The sequence below is a fragment of the Rhinopithecus roxellana genome, chromosome 1, assembly GCF_007565055.1.
Source record: "Rhinopithecus roxellana isolate Shanxi Qingling chromosome 1, ASM756505v1, whole genome shotgun sequence".
Classification (NCBI taxonomy): Eukaryota; Metazoa; Chordata; class Mammalia; order Primates; family Cercopithecidae; genus Rhinopithecus; species Rhinopithecus roxellana.
This window is the reverse complement of record NC_044549.1, coordinates 160,677,731-160,689,641: the sequence shown is the minus strand read 5'-3', so window position 1 is coordinate 160,689,641 and position 11,911 is coordinate 160,677,731. Positions and strand designations below refer to the sequence as shown.

General features: G+C 45.5%; 1 protein-coding gene across 5 annotated transcripts in view; it reads right to left on the bottom strand.

Annotated features, from left to right (window-relative positions):
• Positions 1–733: 733 nt before the first annotated feature.
• The window catches only part of CNOT10 (CCR4-NOT transcription complex subunit 10), a 101,345-nt gene continuing 90,167 nt past the window's right edge, over positions 734–11,911 (bottom strand). For all 5 annotated transcript variants that reach the window (XM_010354455.1, XM_010354456.1, XM_030932764.1 and 2 more), the window contains 4 exons: positions 11,048–11,083; positions 10,730–10,857; positions 4,544–4,619; positions 734–1,152 (listed from right to left, as the gene is read on the bottom strand). In XM_010354455.1, the coding sequence (XP_010352757.1) occupies positions 998–1,152; positions 4,544–4,619; positions 10,730–10,857; positions 11,048–11,083 (395 nt within the window). In that variant the 3' untranslated portion in view covers positions 734–997. The remainder of the gene's footprint in view (positions 1,153–4,543; positions 4,620–10,729; positions 10,858–11,047; positions 11,084–11,911) is intronic.

Below are 11,911 nucleotides of genomic sequence, written 5' to 3'. Positions count from 1 at the left end.
TAGTATCTATCCATCCTATTGGCAAGTTTTTCAATGTCAATCCCACAACACATAACTGTCTATTGGGAAGAAGCTATTAAATTCTTGTTTGCATTTGCAAAAGGGTTAGTAATGAACCTTGAACTGCCTGCTAACAGACTCCAGAACCTAGGAGAGTGAACAGGGCCAGTATACTGAACCCTGTTGTATTTACACTTTTTAAGCAAATGATTCCTAACAGATCAGTTGTGTCTTTTTTTGAGACTGTCTTGTTCTGTTGCCCAGGCTGGAGTGCAATGGTGCAATGTCAGCTCACTGCAACCTCCACCTCCCAGGTTCAAGTGATTTTCCTGCCTCAGCCTCCTGAGTAGCTGGGACTATAGGCATGTGCCACCATGCCTGGCTAATTTTTGTATTTTTACTAGAGATAGGGTTTCACCATGCTGGCCAGGCTGGTCTCAAACTCCTGACCTCAAGTGATCTGCCCACCTCAGCCTCCCAAAGTGCTGGGATTATAGGGATGAGCCACTGTGCCTGGCCCAGTTGTGTCTTCTTAACCAAATTTCTCAACACATTTTCTGGTCTTTTCAGTCATCACTAGACATAAAACACATCAACTCTCTTTCCCTCCCCTTCACTCCCAGGTCAGCTTCTGAATTGGCTATTTATCTACTGTTGATGTTCTTCTTTGTCAATTTTTAAACATTAACACAAAACCTCAGATGCTAAAATAATCTAAGAGTCAAGAAAAGACTTCTGATAAAATTATGTTTTAATTGCCTATGGCATATATTACATAATGTCTCAAAATTAATAGTCTGGCTGAAATCAAGAAAAACAGCTGATGATGACTTAGTAAATCCTTAATTTTAAGTAAGCTTTTGGCAAAAAGTCAGGGGTAGAACCGTCTCACAATTAACAGCCTTCACCATCTTTTATTCATTCTGCTGTGATACAAGTAAAATGGCCAGTAAATACTCCCCTGGGTCTCAGGTAACAGTTTTCCAAAAGCGAAGTATCACTTTCTCTGCACAGTGGTGAAAGCCGGCATTTGGATGGGCTGGATCGGGTGGACAGGCTGAAACACTGGCTTCTTTCTCACTTCAGAGTGTGTTTTCACTGCAGGGAGCAGCTGATTCCTTTTGATGATCTGTAAGGCCAGCTGAGTATTACCTATAAAAACACTTCCCATTAAAAAAGCATGCAACAATACTACCACACACAAAGCAAGCCATGAGAATCCTGCTAGGGAGGTAAAAGATGATCTAGAAGAGCCGTCATCTGCAGCCTTGGCTGTACACTGGAATCCCATAAAGCCTCCATCTTATCCCCAGAAATTCCAATTTAAGTGATGTAGGGCATGGCCTGGGCAATGGAATTTTTTTTTTTTTTTTTTTTTTTTTTTTTTTTTTTGAGACGGAGTCTCCCTCTGTCCCCAGGCTGGAGTGCAGGGGCACCATCTCGGTTCACTGCAACCTCCGCCTCCCGGGTTCATGCCATTCTCGTGCCTCAGCCTCCCAAGTAGCTGGGACTACAGGCGCCCACCACCACGCCCAGCTAATTTTTTGTATTTTTTTTAGTAGAGACGGGGTTTCACCATGTTAGCCAGCATGGTCTCGATCTCCTGATCTCGTGATCTGCCCGCCTTGAACTCCCAAAGTGCTGGGATTACAGGCGTGAGCCACCACGCCCGGCCGGGCAATGGAATTTTTAAAAGTTTCCCAGTGATTCTAAGGTACAGCCTAGATAGAGAACTTGTTACAGGTGGGCTGTATAAAAGAAATGATCAGCTTGGAGGGTTGGTTCACATCTGTAACCCTAGCACTTTGGGAGGCCGAGGTGGGCAGATCGCCTGGGCTCAGGAGTTTGAGACCAGCTTGGGTAACATGGTCAAACCCCGTTCTCTAGAAAAAATACAAAAATTAGCTGGGCGTGGTGGTGTATGTCTGTAGTCCCAGCTACGTGGGGGGCTGAGGCAGGAGGGCTGCTTGAACCTGGGAGGTCAAGGCTGCCGTGAGCTGAGATCACCACTACATTCCAGCCTGGGTGACAAAGTAAGACCCTGTCTCAAAACAAACAAAAAACAATGAAACAATCTAGGGCAATGCACTAACCCTAATCACATCTTTAAGGAGGCTAAGTCCAGCTGGGTGCCAGGCACTTAAGACCCCTTCTTCAGCTATTAAAAAAAAGGGGAGCCTTGTAAGAGTTCCCGTGGTCAACAAGGAGTTATGCCTTTGAACACTGGCTTTTCTTTGAGACAGTCTTGTTCTGAGGCCCAGGCTGGAGTGCAGTGGGGCGATTATGGCTCCCTGCAACCTCCATCTCCCAGGTTCAAGCGATTCTCCTGCCTCAGCCTCCAGAGTAGCTGGGATTACAAGCATGAGCTACTATGCCCAGCCTTCTTTTATTTTTTAAAAAAGAGACAGGGTCTCACTATGTTGCCGAGGCTGGAGTGCAGTGACTGTTCACAGGAGCAATACTGCACACTATAGCCTTGAACTCTTGGCCTTAAGCAATCCTCCTGCCTCAGCCTCCAGAGTAGCTAGGACTCCACGCCTGGCTGTGACTTCATTTCTGTCCCCTTTTTTTGTTTTTTGAGATGGACTCTCGCTCTGTTGTCCAGGCTGGAGTGCAGTGGCATGATCTCCCTCCGCCTCCAGGATTCAAGCAATTCTCCTGCCTTAGCCTCCTGAGTAGCTGGAACTACAACTGCGTGCCAACACGCCCAGCTAATTTTGTGTATTTTTAGTAGAGACAGGATTTCACCATGTTAGCCAGGATGGTCTTGATCTCCTGACCCCGTGATCCGCCCGTCTCAGCCTCCCAAACTGTTGGGATTACAGGCGTGAGTGAGCCACTGCACCCGGCCTATTTCTGTCCCTTCTAATCTCTCTCATTCATGTCTCTTTTCTACTTCATGCTATCTCATATCTAGAGCCGACAGCCTTTCTTCTAGTGAGATACATCTTGCAGATCGTATATGCCCTAGAGGCATGACCTGAATTTATGTTTGAATAAATAATTCTCAGCAAGAACTGGCTTACTGTAAAACTCGTTAATATATGTGTTGAAAATACTATGGTGTACAACTCTAAGCAACTACATTCTAACTCATGTTCTCAATTAGTCATTTAACTGCCTATGAGAAAGGTTAATAGGGATTAATTATAATTAAGTGTCAGAAGTTATGATTCTGTATTTTCTCAGATAAAAGGAGATAAGCTTAACTTCTAAGGAGTATTTGTAGGATACCAAAAACTCCCCAACTATATCAATCAATCAATCTATCTAGATATAGATATTTATTATTATTACTATTTGAGACACGGTCTTACTCTGTCGCCCAGACTGGAGTGCAGTGGTGTGTCTCAGCTCACCGCAACCTCCCACCTCCCAGGCTTAAGCGATTCTCCTGCTTCAGCCCCTGAATACCTGGGATTATAGGCGTGCGAGAGCACGCCTGGCTAATTTTTGTATTTTTAGTAGAGATGGGGTTTCACCATGTTGGCTAGGCAGGTTTCAAACTCCTGACCTCAAATGATCCACCCACGTCAGCCTCCCAATGCTGGGATTACAGGTGTGAACCACTGCGCCCAGCCTATTATTTTTTTAGACAAGGTCTCATTCTGGCATGATCTCAGCTCACTGCAGCCTCAACCTCTAGGGCTCAAGTGATCCTCCTATCTCAGCCTTCCGAGTAGCTGGAACTATAGGTGCACACCACCACACCCAGCTAATTTTTGTATTTTTTGTAGAGATGGGGTTTTGCTATGTTGCCAAGGTTGGTCTTAAACTCCTGGACTCTGGTGATCAGCCCACCTCAGCCTCCCAAAGTGCTGGTATTATAGGCATGCACCACTGCGCCCAGCTCCTAACTATATTTTTATGTAGAAGAATTTGATGGGTCGTCCGCTCTGGCTCACTCTTGTAATCCCAGGACTAATCTACTAAAAATACAAAAATTAACCAGGCATGGTGGCGGGCACCTGTAATCCCAGTTACTCGAGAGGCTGAGTCAGTAGAATCTCTTGAACCTTGAACCCGGGAGGCAGAGGTTGCAGTGAGCTGAGATAGTGCCACTGCACTCTAGCCTGGGTGACAGAGCGTGACTCCATCTCAAAGAAAAAAAAAAAAAGAATTTGAAGGGTCATATCTTCAAGGAAGGCAAAGTTTTGAATCTGAAGAGAAAAAACAGACATTAAAAATCTCAGCCTTGGCTGGCCATGGTGGCTTATGCTTGTCATCCCAGCTACTAGGGAGGGTAAGATGGGAGGATTGCTTGAGCCCATGAGTTCGAGAGCAGCCTGGCCAACAAAGCGAGACCACATCTCCACAAAAAATTTAAAAAAATTAGTTGGGCTCAGTGGTGTGCACCTGTAGTCCTAGCTACCTGGGAGGCTGAGGTGGGAAGGCTGCTTGAGCCCAGGAGTTTGGAGGCTGCAGTAAGCTCTGATGGTACCACTGCACTCCAGCCTGGGCAACACAGTGAGACCTTGTCCCCCAACCAAAAAATTTCGGGCTCTTTGAAGGGATACAGTCCTAAACAGAGAGAATTACTCACCATTCTGCAGCTCAAGGTAGACTGCCAGCAAGATGGCCTCAGGGGGCACCTCTTTAGGATGGATCATTGAAGCCGCCTTTGCTCAAAACAGAAAGATGCCCATGAAAAACCAACAGCTTAAGATATACACTCCAAGTACATCTGCCAACCAACAAGGTAACAAATTTATTCAAGCTCATTCCCTCGTGACTTCCTAGGGACTACCTGTTGTTTTGCTGTGATGAGCCTCAGCTCCTTTTGTCTTAAAACCTACCAATTAAGCTAGATATGTAATACTCTGGGTTTTGAGATGGGTGACTTTGAGATCAGGACACCCTGATACTACAATCAACCATGCAAGTCTGCTGCTGGCTTTCACAACAGACACATACAGTTGCATTTACATCAAAATCTGCAGGCCCATTTGTTTTCCTAAGTAACACCTCAGTATTATAAACTGTAAGTTGTCAATGTCAGGAATAACAATTCAAACCTAAATAGTAATACAGAAAAAATGTACCACATAGCATGTTTGGTGTCCCCATTCTTAAGGACTGAAACACAGTACAATTTAGTCCAATAAAATAATTTACTAGTTTAGGCAACATGCTGCCCTTAGATCTGAGTAAGAGCCATAGCATCGGCCAGCAGTTTCTCTCTGATCCAGTCCTGAGAAAAGAAGCCTGAACTGCTCTGGACAAAAGTGCTGAAATTACAGGTTTATTTCTTCAGTCTGGGCCTCTTTGGGCTATAGCCAAAATATTCTTCACCTTATTATCAACTTGTATTTCCCCATCTAGTTTTAGTTGCTCATTGCTTCCAGACAGCTCTGCCTCTTCTCTTAATCTAATCAGATAATGGACTTCTACAAACACTTACTGACCAGAGGTGGGTATGGAGATAAGTCAGGGACTTCCCCTGATAATAAACAACCATGCAAATAACTAACAATAATCCAAACAAAGTTACATAAATACCAGGGAGAAAGGCAGTGAATGTGCTGTGAATATGGAGAGAAAAGAAGTTTCTTTCAAATAGAGCTTTGGGGTAGTGGAGGCCTGCTTTAGTCCTTGCAGGGTAGATAACTCATAGGCAGAAAATGGGGAGAAATGGTACTGAAGGTCTAAGTGGAAGCTTGAATGTGGGAGATGTTGGGGAGAACCAGAAACATGTACTAGGTTGGTTTCTGGCAGAATCAGGAGAAATCCCAGACTAGTGGGGCATCTTGCCCAGAGCACGTGCTTCTAAGAAGTTCCTCATGAATGAGGTGGGGGGGCTTTTATTCCTCTCGCCACATCACTGAGGTATAACAACTCTTTTTAGAAAATGAAATTTTATACATCTAAGCCTAGATTTCTAGGCAAGCTGTATAGGCAAGATCGTCTTTACACCATTTTGTGGATTTTTTTTTGAGACGGAGTTTTGCTCTTGTTGCCCAGGCTGGACTGCAACTACACGGTCTCGGCTCATTGCAACCTCTGCCTCCTGGGTTCAAGCGATTCTCCTGCCTCAGTTTCCTGAGTAGCTGGGATTATAGGCTCCTGCCATCACGCCCGGGTAATTTTTTGTATTTTTAGTAGAGACGGGGTTTCACCATGTTGTCCAGGCTGGTCTTGAACTCCTCACCTCAGATGATCCACCCGCCTTGGCCTCCCAAAGTGCTGGGATTACAGACATGAGCCACTGTGCCCGGCCCATTTTATGGATACTAAAATCTCTATTTTCCATCCAAGTGGCTAGTAACACATTTTATTTACTGTTTTTTGCAATGACTAGTCTGAAGCTTTTTTTAAAATACAAGAATTCAAGACAACATCTTTATGATACTTAATGGCATTTTGCTTACTGGCTGTTCAGAATGGTTAGTAGTGGGCAGGCAACCTTGGAAACATCTACTCAGAGCCCTTTCCAACTCTTCACATCACCGTTCTTCCCTCCCAGGCAGGGTGGGCCTCCCAATTAACAAAGTTCCAGCCATTGGATTAACCTAAAAACCAAGGGACCAAAACAAGACCCCCTTCAGACCCCGAACCAGGCCTGACCCCATCTGTCTCTCCCAGCGTGGCAGCAGCCATGGCCACCTGCTGTATGAGAACCTGAGCTGGACTGTACACACTGTAACTTTAGATCAAAAGCTCTGTTTGCTGCAGTGATTGGGGTCTGGGGGCACTTTGAGAGGGGCTGTTAAACATCCTAGCCTTGCTACTGAGAAGAGTGAAACATTGTAACTCTTACTGGTTTAACTCATACACTCAATGCCTAGATAGTATCAAACATGTTACCCTGTACAGTCTGTGACTTAACTTGTCTGATTTGGGATCAGAAATGCTGACCAGATGCCACTAAGTTGACTAAATAGAATTTGTAGTTATTTTCCACATGGTAAAGCATCATCACTTCTAGGCACAACAAGGTTGCTTACATAAGCAGGAACCTATGTGAAAGTCACATAGGCTTTTTTTTTTTTTTTTTTTTTTGAGACGGGGTTTGCTCTTGTTGCCCAGGATGGAGTGCAATGGCACGATCTCGGCTCACTGCAACCTCCGCCTCCTGGGTTCAAGCAATTCCTCAGCCTCCCGAGTAGCTGAGCTTACAAGCATGCGCCACCACACCCAGTTAATTTCTGCATTTTTAGTAGAGACAGGGTTTCTCCATCTTGGTCAGGCTGGTCTCGAACTCCTGACCTCAGGTGATCTGCCCGCCTCAGCCTCCTAAAGTGCTGGGATTACAGGCATGAGCCACCACGTCTGGCTGAAAGCCACATAGGCTTTTTATGAAAGCCACCCTATCTCCTGAGAAGAGGTTTAATTTCAACTTTAGTTGCTGTGGCAAGCATGTAGGGATGTGGGCCTTCTTATGTGCTGCTGGAGAATGTACCATTTGATACAAACTTTCTATATCAGAAGTCTTAAAATCCTGCATATCCTCTGACCATGCAATTCCCTTTTTAGAAAGGTGTCTCCTAACTGCAAAGGTCTACAAACAAGGGCAAGGTTGTAGCATGTCTGCTTATTTGCAGCCTTATTCCCATGGCCTAGCTTAGAAGTAAGTACTCAACAGATATTTGCTGGATGAATGTTCTTTTGAGGAATTATTTCTTTTTTTTTTTTTGAGATGGAGTCTCGCTCTGTCGCCCGGGCTAGAGTGCAGTGGCCGGATCTCAGCTCACTGCAAGCTCCGCCTCCCGGGTTTACGCCATTCTCCTGCCTCAGCCTCCCGAGTAGCTGGGACTACAGGCGCCCGCCACCTCGCCCGGCTAGTTTTTGTATTTTTTAGTAGAGACGGGGTTTCACAGTGTTAGCCAGGATGGTCTCGATCTCCTGACCTCGTGATCCGCCCGCCTCGGCCTCCCAAAGTGCTGGGATTACAGGCTTGAGCCACTGCGCCTGACCGAGGAATTATTTCTAATTTTGTGAGATTCCTCTGGGGCTGCCAATGGTGATACCCAGTCCCCTACGACAGGTATGGCTCCATGCCCATGTTTGGTCCAGGGATTGGCAGGTGACCTAAAGAGATCCAATCAAAATCTTCCTTGAAGCTTCATGACGCACCATTTCAGCAGTAGAATTCAGAGGTTTATTTTAGTTATGTATTGCCGGCAGCTTTCTTTTTTTTCTTTTCTTTTTTTTTTTTTTGAGATAGAGTCTCGCTCTGTCGTCCAGGCTGGAGTGCAGTGGCACAATCTTGGCTCACTGAAAGCTCTGCCTCCCGGGTTCACACCATTCTCCTGCCTCAGTCTCCCAAGCTGCTGGGACTACAGGTGTCTGCCACCATGCCCTGCTAATTTTTTGTATTTTTAGTAGAGACAGGGTTTCACCATGTTAGCCAGGATGGTCTCGATCTCCTGACTTCGGGATCTGCCTGCGTCGGCCTCCCAAAGTGCAGGGATTACAGGCGTGAACCACCATGCCCTGACTTGCCAGCAGCTTTCTTTAGTGTGTATGGAGTTTCTCTAGTATTGGCTTTTGAAAGGTGGATTTTTTTTTTTTTTTTTTTTTTTTTTTTTTTTTTTTTTTTTTTTTTTTTTTTTTTTTTTTTTTTTTTTTTTTTTTTTTGAGGCGGAGTCTCGCTCTGTCGCCCGGACTGGAGTGCAGTGGCCAGATCTCAGCTCACTGCAAGCTCCGCCTCCCGGGTTTACGCCATTCTCCTGCCTCAGCCTCCCGAGTAGCTGGGACTACAGGCGCCCGCCACCTCGCCCGGCTAGTTTTTGTATTTTTAGTAGAGACGGGGTTTCACCGTGTTAGCCAGGATGGTCTCGATCTCCTGACCTCGTGATCCGCCCGTCTCGGCCTCCCAAAGTGCTGGGATTACAGGCTTGAGCCACCGCGCCCGGCGAAAGGTGGATTTATAATTCACTTTTTTTTTTTTTTTGAGACAGAGTCACACTCTGTTGCCCAGGCTGGAGTGCAGTGGCACGATCTTGGCTCACTGCAAGCTCCGCCTCCTGGGTTCACGCTATTCTTCTGCCTCAGCCTCCCGCATAGCTGGGACTACAGGCACATGCCACCATGCCTGGCTAATTTTTTTGTATTGTTAGTAGAGATGGGGTTTCACCGTATTAGCCAGGATGGTCTCAAGCTTCTGACCTCATGATCTGCCTGCCTTGGCCTCCCTAAGTGTTGGGATTACAGGTGTGAGCCACCACGCCCAGTCTGTAATTCACTTTTTGAAAATAAGATTTACACAATTCAAAATTTAAAAGCGTAAGAGTATATACTGAAAAGTCTCCTGTTCTACTGCTCCAGCCATGTAATATTCATCCTGCCACCCCTACAACTAATATTCAGTTTCTTGGTGTGTCCTTTCAGAGATCTTTTATGCATGTATACAGGGTTGCATAGAAACTGTTTCACACCTTGCTGTTTTCATTTAGTATGTCTTGGACATCTTTCAATTTAGTACCTAGAGTTAGCTGCATTGTCTTCAACTGTACAGATGCACTATTATTTATGTAAGTGATCTTTTAGACAGTTTTCCATCTTTTGGAATTTTAATAATTAAAACTGTCAAGTTACTCCTTCGTCTTTTTTTTTTGGGCGGGGGACAGGGTCTCACTCTAGTTGCCCAGGCTGGAGTGCTGTGGCACAATCTTGGCTCACTGCAGCCTTGACCTCCCAGGCTCAGGTGATCCTCCTACCTCTGTCTCCTAAGTATCTGGGACTACAGGAATGCACCACGATGCCTGGCTAATTTTTGGTATTTTTAGTAGAGCTAGGGTCTCATTATGTTGCCCAGGCTGGTCTCAACTGCTGGACTCAAGTGATCTGCCTGTCTCAGCCTCCCAAAGTGTTGGTGAGCCACTGTGCCTGGCCCCAAGTTGCTTCTTATTCTGATTTGAAATTTAAACATTCTTTTTTTTTTTTTGAGACAGTGTCTCGCTCTGTTGCCCAGGCTGGAGTGCAGAGGCGTGATCTTGGTTCACTGCAGCCTCCGCCTCCCAGATTCAAGTGATTCTCCTGCCTCAGCTTCCTTAGTAATTGGGACTACAGACGTGTGTCACCAACCCGGCTAATTTTTTTTTTTTTTTTTTTTTGAGACAGAGTCTCGCTCTGCCACCCAGGCTGGAGTGCAGTGGCCAGATCTCAGCTCACTGCAAGCTCCGCCTCCCGGGTTTACACCATTCTCCTGCCTCAGCCTCCCGAGTAGCTGGGACTACAGGAGCCCGCCACCTCGCCTGGCTAGTTTTTTGTGTTTTTTAGTAGAGACGGGGTTTCACCGTGTTAGCCAGGATGGTCTCGATCTCCTGACCTCGTGATCCGCCCGCCTCAGCCTCCCAAAGTGCTGGGATTACAGGCTTGAGCCACCGCGCCCGGCCCTAATTTTTGTATTTTTAGTAGAGATGGGGTTTCACCATATTGGCCAGGCTGGTCTCAAACTCCTGACCTCATGATTTGCCTACCTTGGCCTCCCAAAGTGCTGGGAGGCATGAGCCACCGTGCCCGGCAAAAAAAAAAAAAAAAAAAAAAAAAAAAAAAAAAAAAAAATTAAGTTAAATCATCAAGAAAAACTCTTCATTAAGTGTCTAGGTTAATTTACAATGCTGATCAGTTGTTTACATTGCAAGAATATTTTTCAATCTGGGAAAGTGATATTCCAATGTTTAACAAACTGACCAGATGCCTCAAACAAAATTAAAAAATATATATATAAACCTCAAACTTGTGTTGGCTGCTTTACAAGGTTCAGTTCCTCCCAGTCTGGACTCACCTGGTGGAGACACTTTCGGGCTTTGTCATATTCACTCCTCAGGCAGTAAGCGCTGCCAAGGTTGAACAGCATCACAGTCCTGGCAGAGTTGACGGAACTGGGGTAGCACTGAGGGGCCCGCTTCCCAGCTGGGGAAAAAGAGTGTAGATACCGGTGAAGAGGCTGTGCAAACAACAAGGGAGCAACCCCACCTACTGCCTTGAGGAGCCACTCAGCACAGCAGTACTCCTCAGGCAGAAAAACGAACACAGAAGATTTAGAGTCTAATTTTTGGAATGCAGGCCAGGCTACTTAAGTATCACAAAACTTCTTACTTACAGGATTCCATTGCTTCATTTTCACCTTTGTCTGATCCTATAAAAACATGAAAATAAATCTGAGGGGCAGAACAACAGAGTATATTTTCTTTTTTTTTTCCTCAGGCTCAGAAGGCAGAGGGCATATTTTCTTTCCTTTTCTTTCTTTCTTTTTTTTTTTTTTTTTGAGATGCAGCCTTGCTGTTGCCCAGGCTGGAGTGCGGTGGCGCAATATCGGCTCACTGCAACCTCCACCTCCTGGGTTCAAGCGATTCTCCTGCCTCAGCTTCCTGAATAGCTAGGATTACAGGCATGTGCCACCACGCCTGGCTAATTTTTGTATTTTTAGTGGAGACAGGGTTTCACCATGTTGGTCAGGCTGGTTTGTTTTTGTTTTTTTTTGGAGATGCAGTTTTGCTCCTGTTGCCGCCCAGGCCGGAGTGCAATGGTGCGACTCACTGCAACCTCTGTCTCTTGAGTTCAAATGATTCTCTGGCCTCAGCCTCCTGAGTAGCTGGGATTACAGGGGCATACCACCATGCCTGGCTAATTTTGTATTTTTAACAGAGACAGGGTTTCACCATGTTGGTCAGGCTGGTCTTGAACTCCTGACCTCAGGTGATCCACCCACCATGGCCTCCCAAAGTGCTGGGATTACAGGCGTGAGCCACTGTGCCCAGCCAAGAGCATATTTTCTAAAAACCTAACTTTCTTTATGAAATGGAAATTTAATATAAAGCAATTTATTTACTTTTCATGTAGTGGAGATTCCATTAAAAGATGTCAGAATGCTACCACCCCACTACCATCTCAAACCTGAGCACTAATCTTGAGTGAAGTGAATGTCGCACAGCTTAAATTATTTAATTTTTTTTTTTTTTTTTTC